Source organism: Anas acuta, chromosome 28, assembly GCF_963932015.1.
Source record: "Anas acuta chromosome 28, bAnaAcu1.1, whole genome shotgun sequence".
NCBI lineage: Eukaryota > Metazoa > Chordata > Aves > Anseriformes > Anatidae > Anas > Anas acuta.
This window is the reverse complement of record NC_089006.1, coordinates 2,306,223-2,324,135: the sequence shown is the minus strand read 5'-3', so window position 1 is coordinate 2,324,135 and position 17,913 is coordinate 2,306,223. Positions and strand designations below refer to the sequence as shown.

General features: G+C 52.7%; 6 protein-coding genes across 8 annotated transcripts; 3 read left to right on the top strand and 3 right to left on the bottom strand.

Annotated features, from left to right (window-relative positions):
- Positions 1–1,567: 1,567 nt before the first annotated feature.
- LOC137845703 (scale keratin-like) lies at positions 1,568–2,603 on the bottom strand. Its single transcript, XM_068663123.1, has 2 exons — positions 2,071–2,603; positions 1,568–1,954 (listed from the first exon to the last, which is right to left on the bottom strand). Exon 2 carries the CDS (start codon positions 1,931–1,933, stop codon positions 1,568–1,570), a length of 366 nt encoding a protein of 121 aa, XP_068519224.1. The 5' UTR covers positions 1,934–1,954; positions 2,071–2,603.
- A 519-nt stretch (positions 2,604–3,122) lies between these two features.
- On the top strand, positions 3,123–3,488 carry LOC137845426 (scale keratin-like). Its single transcript, XM_068662587.1, has one exon. The coding sequence runs from the start codon at positions 3,123–3,125 to the stop codon at positions 3,486–3,488; it is 366 nt and encodes a 121-aa protein (XP_068518688.1).
- Positions 3,489–5,268: 1,780 nt separating this feature from the next.
- Positions 5,269–6,171, bottom strand: LOC137845665 (scale keratin-like). The gene has a single exon (XM_068663077.1). The coding sequence runs from the start codon at positions 6,036–6,038 to the stop codon at positions 5,673–5,675; it is 366 nt and encodes a 121-aa protein (XP_068519178.1). The 5' UTR covers positions 6,039–6,171; the 3' UTR covers positions 5,269–5,672.
- A 1,009-nt stretch (positions 6,172–7,180) lies between these two features.
- On the top strand, positions 7,181–7,593 carry LOC137845716 (scale keratin-like). Its single transcript, XM_068663137.1, has one exon. It carries the CDS (start codon positions 7,228–7,230, stop codon positions 7,591–7,593), a length of 366 nt encoding a protein of 121 aa, XP_068519238.1. The 5' UTR covers positions 7,181–7,227.
- Positions 7,594–10,412: 2,819 nt separating this feature from the next.
- LOC137845664 (scale keratin-like) lies at positions 10,413–17,865 on the bottom strand. Of its 3 annotated transcripts, none has more exons than XM_068663075.1 (2): positions 17,749–17,865; positions 10,413–11,378 (listed from the first exon to the last, which is right to left on the bottom strand). In XM_068663075.1, exon 2 carries the CDS (start codon positions 11,355–11,357, stop codon positions 10,803–10,805), a length of 555 nt encoding a protein of 184 aa, XP_068519176.1. In that variant the 5' UTR covers positions 11,358–11,378; positions 17,749–17,865; the 3' UTR covers positions 10,413–10,802. The 3 variants fall into 3 exon arrangements, with proteins under 3 accessions (XP_068519176.1, XP_068519177.1, XP_068519175.1); XM_068663076.1 differs by having other exon boundaries at positions 17,756–17,859; XM_068663074.1 differs by having other exon boundaries at positions 17,736–17,853.
- LOC137845718 (scale keratin-like) lies at positions 15,925–16,829 on the top strand. The gene has a single exon (XM_068663140.1). The coding sequence runs from the start codon at positions 15,944–15,946 to the stop codon at positions 16,496–16,498; it is 555 nt and encodes a 184-aa protein (XP_068519241.1). The 5' UTR covers positions 15,925–15,943; the 3' UTR covers positions 16,499–16,829.
- Positions 17,866–17,913: the final 48 nt, after the last annotated feature.

The following is a 17,913-nucleotide window of genomic DNA, read 5'->3' as shown; positions in this document are numbered from 1 at the left end:
CTGAAGAAAGAGCTTCTCCCAAAGAGCCAAGCCGAACTTCTCCCAGGACACCGTTCAGCTCTGAGCTTTTCCCTCACAGCCCAGCAGTTAGCAGAGCTTATCTTTAGCAGGCAATTTCTATACAATTAGCACAGCTTGCAGTCAAACCAAACTTCTAGGAACCAGCTCGGCTTCCTTATTATCTAGGATTCTTGCATTTCCTAGACGGTTCAGTCATGCGGACCCTCTGCCAAATCCTTACTAATCACCACCACACCAGCACCACAGGCTAGAGCCAGTCTTGACCGGAAAGAACTCACTCTACTCCAAGGAAGAAGACAACACCGCCCGCAGCCCTGAGCACCGAGGGAGCAGAGGCTTCTTCCTGCCAGCCAGCCAGCCAGCCAGCCAGCCAGCCAGCCAGCAGCAGCAGCAGCTCCAGCCTGAGTGCCACATGGGGCTTGCTGCCGCTTCGTTTTATAGCCAGTGTTCCCTGAGCTGTGCCACTTCCCTCTTCCTTAACGGGCGTCACCACACCCAAGGATCCAGCACGTGGGCTTTGTGCTAACACTGATGGGCTTAATCCCAGGGCCAGCAGGAGGCTTGCCTGGGAAGAGGTGTCACCTCAGCCTGGGGCCACAAAGGGGGAGACAGAAGGGGAGGGGCGACCCATGCTCAGCGCCCTTACGTCTTATGGCTGCTGCTAACCCTATTGCCAATGATCAGGAGCAGGGGGGAGCGCTCACGGCCCCAAGGCACGTTGCTGGCTCCTGCTCCAGTGGGCGGCCACCAGCCCCACGGCCATTTCTGCAAGGCTGTCCTCCAGCAAGGGACCGGCCATGCACTCACCGCGCGCAGCGCTCAGCCATCCCTGCTCTCCGGCCTCTTCCTCTGCGCTTCTTGCCCGAGACGGTGCCTCGCTTCTGCGGAGCAGCTCCACTTGCCAGAGCTGGTCGCGCTCCCGGGCGGAGAAGGCCAGGCAAAGCAGAACTGCCAGCACCTCTCCTGCTCTCTGCCCTAATGCCCTGGGCCTCCCAGCACCAGCGTGTGCCCTCCCCCGCAGCCTCCACTACGCCCCCTGCCCCCCAGGGCTGCTTTCCTGACTCGGAACACAGAGAGAGGAAGAGAGAGAGGAGTGGATGCAGGAAACCTTTATTGTGCCCGGCACGGCAGGAGAAGTGGACAGAGAGCTGGAGCAGGAGCCAGCGAGGCTGGCTGTGGCATGTTGGGGGGACAGAGGATCTTCTCCAGAGCGTGGCTTCTGGTTGCGCAAGCCCCGGCGGTGCGGCAGTGCAGCTTGGGAGGGCTTGGCCCATGGGCCCCACAGGCCTTGAAGGGTCCTGCTCTTGCTGCGGAGAGCAGGAGGGGGGAAGAGAGAGTGGGAGAGCAGAGGGCAGGCCGGGCGCAAGGCCCTGGCCGTGGAGGAAGGAGGAGTAGAATAGGGTGCGAGAGGCCGAAGGGGCCGGCACAGCCAGCTGCCCAGGCCTTGGCTGGGGCTGGAGATGCTCAGCGCTCCTCAGCGCCCCGTGCCCACGAGCTCAGCCATGCGTTGCGGCAGCTGGCAGGGGGTCTGGGGCAGGGCGTGGCTTTAGCAGGGCCCACAGGTGTCCCACAGCTTCTTGCTGTAGCGCGGCAAGAGGTAGGGGCTGCAGGTGGGAGAAGCGTAGGGCCTGCCAAAGGTGCAGAGGCCCCCCGAGCCCTGGGTGGCCCCCGCGCCGTAGAGGCCCCCCAGCCCCAGGGAGCCCCCAAAGGCGGGTGCTCCGGAGGAGCCCACCACGGCTTGCTGGGGGAAGGAGCTGAGGATGGGGCCGGGGAAGGTGACGACAACGGGGGGCGGCTGGATGAAGGCCGTCGAGTCGGGGCACTGCCGCGCGCACAGCTCGTTGCAGCTCTCAGCGATGGGCTGGGGGACGGCGACGCTGGTTTTCGGCGGGCACAGGTCGTAGCAAGCCATCTTGCGGGATTGGACGGTGCTCTGCAAGAGGGCACAGAGTGCGATGCGAGGGAGCCGTAGATGGCAGCTGCCCAGGCTGAGGCGCAGGGGCCAGGGGCAGGGGCCAGCGGCAGGAGGAGAAGCGCTCGCAGACTTACCCTGTTCCCCAAGGAGAAGGCGGTCAGAGCAGTGCTTGCGAGAGCCCCGCGCAGGCCGAGCTTTTATCCAGGCCCCGCCATTGCGCAGCGCCTGCTGGGCCAATGGGCAGAGGCGGCACTCCCTCCTGCCGAGGCCAGGCTGTCCTGCTCCTGCCCTCCCTGAGTCAGCATCCCCTGTCCGGACCAGCACAGGCCCCTTTGCTGGCTTCCCTCCCCTTTCCGCTTGGCGGGCCAAATGCGTGGTGCTGAGCAGGCAGTGCCCGAGAGGAGCGCCTTTGATTTGGCGTTTCGTCACCTCGCCCCTCTGGAGATAACAACTGCAGTGCGTACGTCATGGAGGCGCTGGCGTGTGGCTGCTCCTTGCCCAGCGCCACGACCCCGCTCTGCCCTGGGGCTCTCCACAGCGCGCACGCGGCCACCCCGAGACCAAGCCCCTGGGGAAGAGCTGCGGCACGCAGGGTGCTGGCAGCCCGCCTGTGTCACGCTGCATGCCCTCTTAGGCACGCAGGGGATGAGACGGCAGCGGGGCTAATTTGCCCATTAGGTGAAGGCTGGCGAGCGTCCGAGCGGGGTAATTGCAGGGGCTGAGGGAGCGGGTGGGGGCTGGCGAGGAACCGGCGTCAGCACAACAGCCCCGTGGCGCGCAGGGAGGAGGCCATGGCTCGGCCACCACGGGCCACGTGCCCCCAGCGCGGCCAGCTCCTCCCCGCGCTCTCTGGCCCCCATAAAAGCGTGGTCCTGGGCAAGCGCTGGCATCCGCCGCTCCTGCCTGGCTCTGCTCGGGAAAAGGGTGGGTGGCGGGGCCTCGTCGGGTAGGGGCCGGTGTGGGGCTCCCTGGCCACGAGAGCTCTGCCGGAGGCGCTGTGGGCAGAGGGGCTCCGTGGGGGCAGGCGAGGGCCGCGGGCACGCAGGGAGCAGGCGTGGAGAGCCGGGGCGGGCTGAGGAGGGAGCCCCCTGGCTGGGGCACGGGCCCTGCTCTGCCAGGGCATCTCCTCACTCACAGCACCGGCCCTGGGGGCTTTGCATTGCAGGCTCAGCTCTCTCACACCAAGATGGCTTGCAACGACCTGTACCCGCCGAAAACCAGCGTCGCCGTCCCCCAGCCCATCGCTGAGAGCTGCAACGAGCTGTGCGCGCGGCAGTGCCCCGACTCGACGGCCTTCATCCAGCCGCCGCCCGTTGTCGTCACCTTCCCCGGCCCCATCCTCAGCTCCTTCCCCCAGCAAGCCGTGGTGGGCTCCTCCGGAGCACCCGCCTTTGGGGGCTCCCTGGGGCTGGGGGGCCTCTACGGCGCGGGGGCCACCCAGGGCTCGGGGGGCCTCTGCACCTTTGGCAGGCCCTACGCTTCTCCCGCCTGCAGCCCCTACCTCTTGCCGCGCTACAGCAAGAAGCTGTGGGACACCTGTGGGCCCTACTAAAGCCACGCCCGTGCCACCTCTTCTCCTCCTCCTCCTTCCTCCTCCTCCTCCTCTGCACAGACATGTGACTCCTCTGGTGCTGCCCCCCAGGGCCCCTTCTTGGCCCTGGGCCGGCCAGCGCCTGGCAGAAGCCTGAAGGAAGAACGCCTCTCTGGAAGCCCCAGGCACCACCGGCCTGCCTGGGCCTTGCTCGCGCCTCTGTGCTTGTGTCCTTTCCTGCCTTGACAATAAAGCAAGCCTGCATCCAATGCCTGCCTCTCCGCCTTTCCTTCCCAGGCCCCGCGGGGGCTCCAGGGCTCCCTCCGCCTGCACATGGCCCCTTCGCTCTCCCAGCCCCCCAAAGAGCCGGGGCGCCCTGGACAAAGCCCCTGGCAGCCCTGCCTCCCACACTGAGGGCTGCAGCCCATCTCCCAGGGCCCTGCCTGGAAGCAGCCTGCTCCCCGCCTCCAGCATGGCCGCCTCCAGACGCTCCACACAAGGTCCTGAAACAGAGGGGAACCCCGAGCGAGGAGCAGCAGCACGCCAACTGCCGCCTCCACGCAGCGCCACCTGAACGAAGCTTAAGCCTTGTCCAAACCACTTCCCTGCCCAGCCCGCTCCCGGGCTTACACACTCCCGTAGCTGAAGAAAGAGCTTCTCCCAAAGAGCCAAGCCGAACTTCTCCCAGGGCACCGTTCAGCTCTGAGCTTTTCCCTCACAGCCCAGCAGTTAGCAGAGCTTATCTTTAGCAGGCAATTTCTATACAATTAGCACGGCTTGCAGTCAAACCAAACTTCTAGGAACCAGCTCGGCTTCCTTATTATCTAGGATTCTTGCATTTCCTAGACGGTTCAGTCATGCGGACCCTCTGCCAAATCCTTACTAATCACCACCACACCAGCACCACAGGCTAGAGCCAGTCTTGACCGGAAAGAACTCACTCTACTCCAAGGAAGAAGACAACACCGCCCGCAGCCCTGAGCACCGAGGGAGCAGAGGCTTCTTCCTGCCAGCCAGCCAGCCAGCCAGCCAGCCAGCCAGCAGCAGCAGCAGCTCCAGCCTGAGTGCCACATGGGGCTTGCTGCCGCTTCGTTTTATAGCCAGTGTTCCCTGAGCTGTGCCACTTCCCTCTTCCTTAACGGGCGTCACCACACCCAAGGATCCAGCACGTGGGCTTTGTGCTAACACTGATGGGCTTAATCCCAGGGCCAGCAGGAGGCTTGCCTGGGAAGAGGTGTCACCTCAGCCTGGGGCCACAAAGGGGGAGACAGAAGGGGAGGGGCGACCCATGCTCAGCGCCCTTACGTCTTATGGCTGCTGCTAACCCTATTGCCAATGATCAGGAGCAGGGGGGAGCGCTCACGGCCCCAAGGCACGTTGCTGGCTCCTGCTCCAGTGGGCGGCCACCAGCCCCACGGCCATTTCTGCAAGGCTGTCCTCCAGCAAGGGACCGGCCATGCACTCACCGCGCGCAGCGCTCAGCCATCCCTGCTCTCCGGCCTCTTCCTCTGCGCTTCTTGCCCGAGACGGTGCCTCGCTTCTGCGGAGCAGCTCCACTTGCCAGAGCTGGTCGCGCTCCCGGGCGGAGAAGGCCAGGCAAAGCAGAACTGCCAGCACCTCTCCTGCTCTCTGCCCTAATGCCCTGGGCCTCCCAGCACCAGCGTGTGCCCTCCCCCGCAGCCTCCACTACGCCCCCTGCCCCCCAGGGCTGCTTTCCTGACTCGGAACACAGAGAGAGGAAGAGAGAGAGGAGTGGATGCAGGAAACCTTTATTGTACCCGGCACGGCAGGAGAAGTGGACAGAGAGCTGGAGCAGGAGCCAGCGAGGCTGGCTGTGGCATGTTGGGGGGACAGAGGATCTTCTCCAGAGCGTGGCTTCTGGTTGCGCAAGCCCCGGCGGTGCGGCAGTGCAGCTCGGGAGGGCTTGGCCCATGGGCCCCACAGGCCTTGAAGGGTCCTGCTCTTGCTGCGGAGAGCAGGAGGGGGGAAGAGAGAGTGGGAGAGCAGAGGGCAGGCCGGGCGCAAGGCCCTGGCCGTGGAGGAAGGAGGAGTAGAATAGGGTGCGAGAGGCCGAAGGGGCCGGCACAGCCAGCTGCCCAGGCCTTGGCTGGGGCTGGAGATGCTCAGCGCTCCTCAGCGCCCCGTGCCCACGAGCTCAGCCATGCGTTGCGGCAGCTGGCAGGGGGTCTGGGGCAGGGCGTGGCTTTAGCAGGGCCCACAGGTGTCCCACAGCTTCTTGCTGTAGCGCGGCAAGAGGTAGGGGCTGCAGGCGGGAGAAGCGTAGGGCCTGCCAAAGGTGCAGAGGCCCCCCGAGCCCTGGGTGGCCCCCGCGCCGTAGAGGCCCCCCAGCCCCAGGGAGCCCCCAAAGGCGGGTGCTCCGGAGGAGCCCACCACGGCTTGCTGGGGGAAGGAGCTGAGGATGGGGCCGGGGAAGGTGACGACAACGGGGGGCGGCTGGATGAAGGCCGTCGAGTCGGGGCACTGCCGCGCGCACAGCTCGTTGCAGCTCTCAGCGATGGGCTGGGGGACGGCGACGCTGGTTTTCGGCGGGCACAGGTCGTAGCAAGCCATCTTGCGGGATTGGACGGTGCTCTGCAAGAGGGCACAGAGTGCGATGCGAGGGAGCCGTAGATGGCAGCTGCCCAGGCTGAGGCGCAGGGGCCAGGGGCAGGGGCCAGCGGCAGGAGGAGAAGCGCTCGCAGACTTACCCTGTTCCCCAAGGAGAAGGCGGACAGAGCAGTGCTTGCGAGAGCCCCGCGCAGGCCGAGCTTTTATCCAGGCCCCGCCATTGCGCAGCGCCTGCTGGGCCAATGGGCAGAGGCGGCACTCCCTCCTGCCGAGGCCAGGCTGTCCTGCTCCTGCCCTCCCTGAGTCAGCATCCCCTGTCCGGACCAGCACAGGCCCCTTTGCTGGCTTCCCTCCCCTTTCCGCTTGGCGGGCCAAATGCGTGGTGCTGAGCAGGCAGTGCCCGAGAGGAGCGCCTTTGATTTGGCGTTTCGTCACCTCGCCCCTCTGGAGATAACAACTGCAGTGCGTACGTCATGGAGGCGCTGGCGTGTGGCTGCTCCTTGCCCAGCGCCACGACCCCGCTCTGCCCTGGGGCTCTCCACAGCGCGCACGCGGCCACCCCGAGACCAAGCCCCTGGGGAAGAGCTGCGGCACGCAGGGTGCTGGCAGCCCGCCTGTGTCACGCTGCATGCCCTCTTAGGCACGCAGGGGATGAGACGGCAGCGGGGCTAATTTGCCCATTAGGTGAAGGCTGGCGAGCGTCCGAGCGGGGTAATTGCAGGGGCTGAGGGAGCGGGTGGGGGCTGGCGAGGAACCGGCGTCAGCACAACAGCCCCGTGGCGCGCAGGGAGGAGGCCATGGCTCGGCCACCATGGGCCACGTGCCCCCAGCGCGGCCAGCTCCTCCCCGCGCTCTCCGGCCCCCATAAAAGCGTGGTCCTGGGCAAGCGCTGGCATCCGCCGCTCCTGCCTGGCTCTGCTCGGGAAAAGGGTGGGTGGCGGGGCCTCGTCGGGCAGGGGCCGGTGTGGGGCTCCCTGGCCACGAGAGCTCTGCCGGAGGCGCTGTGGGCAGAGGGGCTCCGTGGGGGCAGGCGAGGGCCGCGGGCACGCAGGGAGCAGGCGTGGAGAGCCGGGGCGGGCTGAGGAGGGAGCCCCCTGGCTGGGGCACGGGCCCTGCTCTGCCAGGGCATCTCCTCACTCACAGCACCGGCCCTGGGGGCTTTGCATTGCAGGCTCAGCTCTCTCACACCAAGATGGCTTGCAACGACCTGTACCCGCCGAAAACCAGCGTCGCCGTCCCCCAGCCCATCGCTGAGAGCTGCAACGAGCTGTGCGCGCGGCAGTGCCCCGACTCGACGGCCTTCATCCAGCCGCCCCCCGTTGTCGTCACCTTCCCCGGCCCCATCCTCAGCTCCTTCCCCCAGCAAGCCGTGGTGGGCTCCTCCGGAGCACCCGCCTTTGGGGGCTCCCTGGGGCTGGGGGGCCTCTACGGCGCGGGGGCCACCCAGGGCTCGGGGGGCCTCTGCACCTTTGGCAGGCCCTACGCTTCTCCCGCCTGCAGCCCCTACCTCTTGTCGCGCTACAGCAAGAAGCTGTGGGACACCTGTGGGCCCTGCTAAAGCCACGCCCTGCCCCAGACCCCCTGCCAGCTGCCGCAACGCATGGCTGAGCTCGTGGGCACGGGGCGCTGAGGAGCGCTGAGCATCTCCAGCCCCAGCCAAGGCCTGGGCAGCTGGCTGTGCCGGCCCCTTCGGCCTCTCGCACCCTATTCTACTCCTCCTTCCTCCACGGCCAGGGCCTTGCGCCCGGCCTGCCCTCTGCTCTCCCACTCTCTCTTCCCCCCTCCTGCTCTCCGCAGCAAGAGCAGGACCCTTCAAGGCCTGTGGGGCCCATGGGCCAAGCCCTCCCGAGCTGCACTGCCGCACCGCCGGGGCTTGCGCAACCAGAAGCCACGCTCTGGAGAAGATCCTCTGTCCCCCCGACACGCCACAGCCAGCCTCACTGGGTCCTGCTCCAGCTCTCTGTCCACTTCTCCTGCCGTGCCAGGCACAATAAAGGTTTCCTGCATCCACTTCTGTCTCCCTCCTTCTCATTTTGTTCTTAATATTGATGATCGTCGTTACTTGGGCTTATTGGCTGATTAAGTGTGATTAATAGGAAATTCTTATATTACTATATTTTACCAGGATTTTTTTTTCTACCAATGAGAGAAGAGCTATTTTGTCTTCTGTTTTTTGCTTGTTTGCTTCTTTGTTTTTATTTTTTTTTTTATATTTATATCGTATATTCTCTGCTTAAGGGACGTCCTTTTTTTCTTTCGTAAGTGGTAGAAGAATATTTCTCTTACTCCATTGTTGCAATTGAAATAATTGGTATGGAGTAGGGAGCTTGACTTTTGCCATACCATCACTTATTTGTTGCTATGCTGATAGCCTTTCCTCTTTTGTTTTTTCTTTCTGACTATATCCTGTATTACACCAGAATCTTTTTTTCCATTGTCAGCAGGTGCATGGCTTTGTGCTGTGTTACTGAAAACATTCCGTTACTCTTACTCCCACCTATTAAACCATCTTGCTTTTCCAGTCTTTAAGTTTGATTCTCTCCTTTTTAATGCCAGTAAGCTTTATCTTAACAGCATGTAAAATGAAATGCTCCCAAATTATGTGCCAATGTCATTAATGCAAAGATATAATTAGTGGTTTTCCAAGACAGCTTTGAGTAATGAACCGGTAACCTCCCTCCATTCCTCTAACTCTCACATAACATTAGAGATAGCTTTTCTCTCTGTGTCTATGTCCTGTTTTGCAACCAGACATGAACTCACTCTGAACATGCATCCAGCCCATATAAAAACTATGCAATCATGTTAGCTGGAACCTAATAGCTCTCACCAGTCTTGTTATCTTGTGCTAGGTGCTTGCTGTCTCACACAATATGCATCTAGTCAGGAACTGGCTGATACTTTGCCTGTCACTGTCTCATCTAGTCAATTGAAAATTTGGTAGCTGGTGCTTGGGTGTTTACCACCAAAGTAGCTCTTGGAGGCTCTGCATGAGAATGGGGATCCTGGTGTTGAGAAGAAAAACAGAGAGGAAATCAGTCACCCCATTTTGGGAGGAAAGAGGGCTTTGCTTATCACAAGAGCTGCCCGAGCTGAGGAGATGCAGGGCTAATGTGGCACAAGGCAGGATAATGGTTGCTGAGTTCCAGAAAAATCCTGGCAGCAGTGCCCTTCCTTCAAGTTGTGTGAGACTGGAGAGCAGTGGTAGAAATGGAGAGCCATCTCCTTGCACCCAAAAGGAAGGAGGCCTTCTCCACCCTAGAAGCCTGGGCTGCTCACCCATCCTTGGCACACTCTGCTGGTAGCTGTGCTCTCATCTGAGCCCTGCAGGCTCCAGCTGCATCCCAGCACTCTACAGGCCTTCACCTAAAAGCCTAGGACAAGGAGGGCAGGTGGAGTTGCAAACTGAGCAGACAGGGGACAGAGAGAGAGACTTTTGTGAGGGTCCTTTTTCATTGAAATGTTCCTAATAAATACATAATATCTTAAAATAAAAGCAAGATTCATGAATATGATAGTCAGGCTTCTTTTGTTTTCAACTCATTACTACATACAGCACAGGGCCACCGGATACACCCAGATACTTTTGGAGGACAGTGAAATTACCTATTAAAGTCTGGCTTGCTACTCCATAACACCAACAGAGGGCTGAGATCAAGAAATCATAGGTTCATGGATGCGGCATTTCTTTGGAAGAGTCTGCAAAGTAATACCTAACCCCCCTGCAAAGAATTAGTTCATTTTCTACTTGTTTCACCCAGCTGATGTACAGAGGCATGGCCAGAACTTCCCTGAGGCAACTGTTATCATAGCAGCGATTAACAAAAAAGAAGTAGAGCTTGATCATTGCTCATCAGATACTTATCTTAATAATTGTATCCCGTTGTTTATCTTCCTTCTATTGTTCCTTTTCTGAATATAACCTGACAGAACTTCAGGCCAGGGTTTTACTTTGTATGAGAACACAGTGAGAAGATTTCTAGAAATCATTTAGGAGGAGGTAAAAATAAAAGGAATGCCATCATTAAACTCTACAAACTTTAAACATTTTACTAACCACTGGAAATCTGAGAGCTAGAATAATTAGTGTAGGGGAGATGAAAGATGATAATTTCATCTCAGTGGCAAAGAAAGACTGCGCACAGAGCTTCCTCTGCAGTAGGACCACCTGAGGCAGAGGTGCCAGTGTCACGGGCTTTCTCCAGGGCTACAGCCCTCAGTATGGGAGGCAGGGCTGCCAGGGGCTTTGGCCAGGGCGCCCCGGCTCTTTGGGGGTCTGGGAGAGTGAAGGGGCCATGTGCAGGCGGAGGGAGCCCTGGAGCCCCCGCGGGGCCTGGGAAGAACAGGCGGAGAGGCAGGCATTGGATGCAGGCTTGCTTTATTGTCAAGGCAGGAAAGGACACAAGCACAGAGGCGCGAGCAAGGCCCAGGCAGGCCGGTGGTGCCTGGGGCTTCCAGAGAGGCGTTCTTCCTTCAGGCTTCTGCCAGGCACTGGCTGGCCCAGGGCCAAGAAGGGGCCCTGGGGGGGCAGCACTGGAGGAGTCACACAGTTGTACACTAGTAAGGGCAAACAGGAGGAGATGAAACACGTGATAGAAAAGGAAATGAGAAAAGAAGTGAAGAACGTCATTTAAGGAGCTATTCTGACTCCACTGCATTAAGCAGAAAGTTTTGATGTTCTGCTCCTTACTCAGGAGCCCAGTTGAGGATCGAGGTCATATCACTCATTTGCCAGTTCTCTATCATGCAGGGAACATTCTGCGTGATTTAGCAGGGTCCGCAGCTTCCACGGCGGTTTCTGTTGTACCGGTAGGTGTAAGGGCTGCAATAGCCAGAACCGAAGGATCTACCATAGCCAGACAGGCCCCTGTAGCCCAGGGAGGAGCCTCCAAAGCCAGACAGGCCCCTGTAACCCAGGGAGGAGCCTCCAAAGCCAGACAGGCCCCCATAGCCCAGGGAGGAGCCCCCAAAGCCAGACAGGCCCCCATAGCCCAGGGAGGAGCCCCCAGAGCCATACAGACCCCCATAGCCCAGGGAAGAGCCTCCAAAGCCAGACAGACCCCCATAGCCCAGGGAAGAGCCCCCAAAGCCTAGGGAGCCCCCAAAGCCCCCAAAGACGGGTGCTCCAGAGGATCCCACAACTGAATCCTGGGGGAAGGAGCTGAGGATGGGACCAGGGAAGGTGACAGCAACAGGGGGCGGCTGGATCACGGCCACGGAGTCAGGGCACTGCCGGAAACAGGGCTCGTTCCCACTGTCAGCGATGGGCTGGGGGCAGCTGATGCCACTGTTGTAGGTGGGGCACAGGTCATAGCAAGACATCTTATGGGGATGGAGGTCAACCTTCAAGATACAAATATTGATTTTAGTAAGCATAATGCATTTTTTTGCAGACCTAAAAGCACTACAGAGTTCTCTGCCTTTCCATGGACAAAAGTGCTTTGAGATAGACCAATTTACCCGTGTGTAATAGAATTGAAAATTGAAGCAGTAGCAAAATTATTTGCCGAGATGCTTTGGTGAGTCATTGGATCAGCAAGGACTTGGACTTCCCAAGAACCAGGTTTCGTGTTATGCATGATTTCATGACTCTGGCTCATCTTACCCACTGATCTCCCTGGTGCTGAGCCTTGTGGAAACAGAGATTATAAATCATTGCCTATTCATATTTGCTCAGTAACTTGTTTGATGAGACCATTACAAGGGAATTGCAAACATTATTGTTTCCAGTTTCCAAACACTGAAACAGGGCACTGAGATTTATGACTAGTTTAGCAACACTGTTTTGATACTGAGCTCTGGGCTCTTTTGCCAATCTCACCCTTAATGACTTGTCCTCTTTAACACAAAGAAACATCTGTTTATCTGCCAATCCTTAAATTCTCTCCATGACCCCCCTCTTTCTCTTTGTTAAATCAATCTGTAACAGCACATCTTCAACATCTCTCATTTCCTTTCTGTTTCTTCCTCTAACTCAGTGCCTGATCTCTGATTGCTTTCATGCCTGTTTATCTTGAATTAATATAAAAGCAACTTGAGCAATCTATAATAAACTGTACATAATGAAAATTCTGCTTCTAAGCTGAAAATGTTCCCATCAGCCATGAAGATATAAGCTTTTTCAAAGTTTTATTTCCAGAAACACATATAAACAAACAGAAAAGAGGAATGCATATTTAACTAGTCACATCAATTCTTCAGCTGTTGGAAATAAACTGATAATGAACTTTTAATGCCATTTCAAGAAACTTTTGGTTGATTTTGAAATTAAATGCCTGCCCTGAATGTGGAAAACCTATCCATAACCCTGAGAATAATTTATGTAAACTTTATCTTTTCATCTAAAATTTTATCTACTAGTACTAATTGAAGAGACCATCCACAATTAAATTGTATAGCAAAGAGGTATAATAGTTGTAAAGAGCAGATTCAGACTTACCAAATTCACTGAGAAGAACGAATAAAGAGCTGAGGTTGGAAGAACCCTGAGTGGAGAGTGCTTTTATACACTGCGGACTGCCTGAGGGATGAGAGGCAGGTTTTGTGAATGTAGAGGTAATTAGCTGACACAACATTTTTTTGTATTGATACCTCCACAAAGTGATGAAATTCTTTTGCTTTTTTTTTTTTTTTTTTATTACTTGATTCCAATTATCATGTAACATAGCACAACCATTACATCACACAAGGGTCTTTCATTTATAATAGTGATGGGTGAAATTAATGCATCTTTCATCATAAAATATGATTTGTGAAATTAATATTAGTTTTCTATCCTCTTTGGAGTTGCACCATGTATTAAGCTGCTTATACATAGTTAATTCTTCTTTTGCTCTCTCATATGATGATGATATATCAGAAATAACCTGTTGTGAGTTGTTTCTACCAAATACCTTACACAAGGTTTCTTTCTTCTTAAGGAGAAAATAAATCAATTAATAATATAACTAAATCCTCAGGAAGGCAGGCAATATTTTCTGTGTGCTTGGTGTTTTTTTCTGAGATGTGATAAAGTTCGCATTGCAATCCATGGAGGCTTCTCTGTACTCTTTGAATCAAGCTATATCGCAAGCATCCCTGAACACCCAGTGGCAGAGGTCCTAAACAGTCTTCACATCTTCACATTTTACCTGACCTTCAGACTAGAGCTTAAAGCTGAATTTGGTTATGAAGAGACAGATATTTATATTTTTAAGGATGGAGAGCTTAAAATAATAATCATCAAAATGCACATTGAATTAACATCCTAATTTGTGACAAAGCAAGTGAAGAGGAGAGCTTTGAAGTGAGATTTCAGAGTTACAGGCTGCCTAAGCCATAGACCAATAGCATTAACAATTCAGTGGATTCATCCCAGGGTACGTGAATCCTGGTGTCCTGTCTGCTCACCTTCTCCGTTTTACCTCTGTCCTTCTTCTGGCATATCTGCTGTGACATTGAACAGGCTCTCTTTGGCTGTTCAAAACTGCTGAGACCTTTTGTGTAAATCAAAGACTGTTCACTGTTGTTAAAGGACATTATGCTGCTCTTATTTCACTTGTATTTCAAATAGGAAATAACACAACCTTTTAGGTATCAGTGTCTAAAGTATCATTGAAGCAACATTTAAATGGACAGATTCCCAGTGAATAGCTGAAATGAGCACAGTGGGATACTCAAAAAATTCAGCTCAATTTGATCCACAAGGTTGAAAGGGTACATTTGCCTGAAATTCCTTTAATTTTCAGCTTGCTCTTCAGGAGTCCTTGATCCTGGTCTACAACTGATCTTGCAACAAAAGCCATGACTGACAGCATCTCTCAGTAGAGAGCAATTATGAGCTGGGAATCCACTTGGAAAAGCAAAGGCTGGCTTTTGCTGAGGTTTCTTTCTTTATGGCATTATTATAATACCATATCATTATGATGGTTATCGTAATCATCGTAATTATCAACATAGTTATCTTCATATCACATATTATTTCTAAATTATGAGCTTTTCCAACACTGGAGATGCATAAGGAGATTTCCTGAACTGTAATACTGAATAAAAAAGTCCCAAGGATTTATGAGGACATTCCAAGGGATTTTCAAATACCTCACAGACATTACTGGCTTGTATTTACTGCGTCATAATTATATAAAAAGTATGCCTAGATGCTTACACCCCCTATTATGAGAGATTGTCACATTAAAATATCACATTAAAATAAGTAAGTTAAGGTCACCTGGGTCTTTCATGTAGTCAGTTCATGGTTATAACGCTTTTTTGGATCTTCCTTTATTTCTCAAAAATAAAATAAAATAAAATAAAAACTAACTTTCTTTTTATTAAAGTATACATCGGTACACAAGAAGAAATCTGCATATGTTAACTGAACTTTTAATGACACCAAAAAAAGGCCCACTGAATGATAGTCTCTGTCTTCATATTGTATCAGCACTAGACTCCCTTTCAGTATTTACAACTTAACAACTGATTTACTTGGTTCTTGTACTCCTGTATTCCTAGATACGTATCCCTCACAAATAGCAATGGAAAAAGAAAATGTAAAAATATAAAGGAAAGTGAAACTTCAAGAAAAGAAAAAAAAAAAAAAGAAGAAGAAGAAAAGAAAAAAATATGTTTCCAGAGAGACTTGTTATTGCCAGCTGAAATATTTCCCTGTTCCCAGGAAAGACAGACAATTAGTAGAAAATTCTCCAAAAGTCACTAAAAAATATTCCTGTTTCTGACCACGTTTGCCTTGTAATGCATATTTGGAGATAGAAGTGCTAAGCTTGCAGAAAGTCCCTAGCCTTTATGTGAGCTCCTAAAAGAAATTCCATTTTGTCTCCAGGTGTACTGTCACCTGAATTGATTACACTAAAAGACCTGTAACTGTACAAAAGAAATTACTGTACTCCTGTCATCGTAATAATGCAGGACTCTTAAATAAGTCAAGTCAGCTCACTTCCTCCCCTAAAGAGCAATGGAATAATAAAAAATAATTCCCAGAGATAATGGTGAGGCCTGCGGTGGAGTGTGCATGTCACGCTATGCGTGAGTTTGAAGTGTCTGCAATGCACAAACAAAAAGCAAAAACAATTTCAGCACTTAGAGAAACTACGTGTCCTACAATTTTGGGTTGGTACCTAATTATGAACTCAAGCACGGGATGCCTAATATCCCCCAGGCAATTGAAGAAACTGTATAAAAGCTCTCTCCACTAGGTCCTTCTATCCACTTCTCTTGCTTTGCTTGCCTTCGTGAATTGGGTAAGTCTGATTTCTCTCAAACTGCAAAAAATAATTTGTTGTCTGAATCTCCTAGTTTTAACTTAGAACCAAGTCCTCTTCAGGACCTCCAGGCTGTCAGTGATCTGTAAATTGTTTGCTTCTGAAAATAATGCTTATTTTTTCATTCATTACGGGGCTCTGGTGAAGCCAGGTTTCAGAAAAAGACATTGAGGTATTTTAAGCAGTTTTTAATTGGAAACCTCTAGCATCTTACTGCTGAAGAGATTTCCTTGACTATCTATGACTCCATAATAGTATTTTAGGATGTAACAAATAGTTCATACACATTGCCATAATTCTGGCTGCGTTCAACAGAGTTCTACTGAATTAGTAGCATTAAAGATCCAACTTAGGTAGAAACTATCAACTAGTAGTAATGCTATACTATTGAAATTAACTTACCTGCAAAAATAAATAAATAAATAGATAAATAAATAAATAAATAAATCACAATTGAAAAGTAGATCACTTTACTATCTTAAAGTTAAGACCAGACTCCAAATTACAATACTGAAAAAGAATAGTAATAGATGTTTATTTCTCAGATGTATTACTGATGCCCTGTTGGACAGTTTCATTATGATCTAATGTTTGATATTTCTCTAATGTTAACATAAATGTCCATGTTTAGCAGACCTCCAACCCCACAAGATGTCTTGCTACGACCTGTGCCCCACCTACAACAGTGGCATCAGCTGCCCCCAGCCCATCGCTGACAGCGGGAACGAGCCCTGTTTCCGGCAGTGCCCTGACTCCGTGGCCGTGATCCAGCCGCCCCCTGTTGCTGTCACCTTCCCTGGTCCCATCCTCAGCTCCTTCCCCCAGGATTCAGTTGTGGGATCCTCCGGAGCACCCGTCTTTGGGGGCTTTGGGGGCTCCCTAGGCTTTGGGGGCTCTTCCCTGGGCTATGGGGGTCTGTCTGGCTTTGGAGGCTCTTCCCTGGGCTATGGGGGTCTGTATGGCTCTGGGGGCTCTTCCCTGGGCTACGGGGGCCTGTCTGGCTTTGGAGGCTCCTCCCTGGGTTACAGGGGCCTGTCTGGCTTTGGAGGCTCCTCCCTGGGCTACAGGGGCCTGTCTGGCTTTGGAGGCTCCTCCCTGGGCTACAGGGGCCTGTCTGGCTATGGTAGATCCTTCGGTTCTGGCTATTGCAGTCCTTACACCTACCGGTACAACAGAAACCGCCATGGAAGCTGCGGGCCCTGCTAAATCATGCAGTAATGTTCCCTTCATGTGAGAACCAACAGACCGGGTCACAACTGAAGACCTCCAAGGATTCACTGCTCTGGTTTAAGACCATGGAGCTGTGCTCCTTCAGCCCTGATTGAATTTCTTCCCCTTAACTCTGTTTTCATTTTCTGATCCAGTGCTTTTGCTTTTCCCCTTGCATTTCCATATTGCCCAGGATAAATGTGTAACAAAAACTTGGAGATAATGGTTCCTGTTTCTTTAAAACATCAACTAAGACATGGGAAGGAAAACCAATCATGTGAACGTATCCTTGGCTGGAGATCAATTTCATACCTCTTGGAAACTCTGGAAATGTATTCTTTTTCTCACTTTAATTAAAAGTTTGTTGCATCAAAATTGCCACATTCGGGTGTTCTTTTCTCATGTTTTTACTCTAATTATTTGTCTGATGAAAAGCCTGTAACAGCCTGTTCACATCCTGAAAGTAAGAAAATTAAGGATTTAAAGTGTACAAGAGCAGCATGCAAACACTGAGCACAGAATCATAGAATGCTTTGGGATAGAAGGGATGTTAAAGATCATCTAAGTACAACCCCCCTGCAATGGTCAGGGACTGAAAGAAGTACAGAAAGAACTACTGTAATCTCTCAATTTTTCAAATACAAATTTATATTTTTTAAGAATATGGCCTTCCAGAAAGATTAAAGTAGTACACCTACTAGTTAGAGAATAGCATTGTTAGAAAAATGAAATCATAGATTATTGAATTTAAATGTTTTCCTAAAGATATTAGAATTCACTAATAACTTCTTCCAGACGAGTCTTTGATTTGTCTCTGTGAACTTCAGGTGCTCACTCAACCACTTGAACTCTGTCATCAGGACAGATGTTGCAGAATATTAAGTTAACTTTCTGTCAAACCCTTAAAGAAATAATGTTTTCCAGGCAGTGCAGTGCAATGAAGCTTTTAAGCCTGAAGTGTGGCTAATGGTCTTTTTATATGCTCAGGATAACTAAGATATTAGAGGGTTGTTTGTTTGTTTGTTTTGGGGGGGAGGGAGAGAGGTGGGACACAACTGTTTCTCCATACAGTCACACCACCAACTAATTCATCTTTGCTAGCAAGAACAGCAGTAAAAGATCATAAACCCATATATGCATCCTCAGCACGGTATTTCTCTGTTCCTCCTATATGGGAGCTCCTTTCACCAGGAACCCATATTTTCAGCCCACTTCTTCTACAATTCTGACTTACAACTTCTCCTGACCTTCTACCCTTTCCTTTGATACTTCTCATCCAAGATGGATGAGAGAGCCCACATTCCTCTGGAGGGCTCTTCTTGGTGCAGTTCCTCCTGTCTTCTCCCATCTCAGCAGCCCCACCTCAATAACCTGCACTAGTACCTTCCCACCTCCCTAAATTCATTCCCACT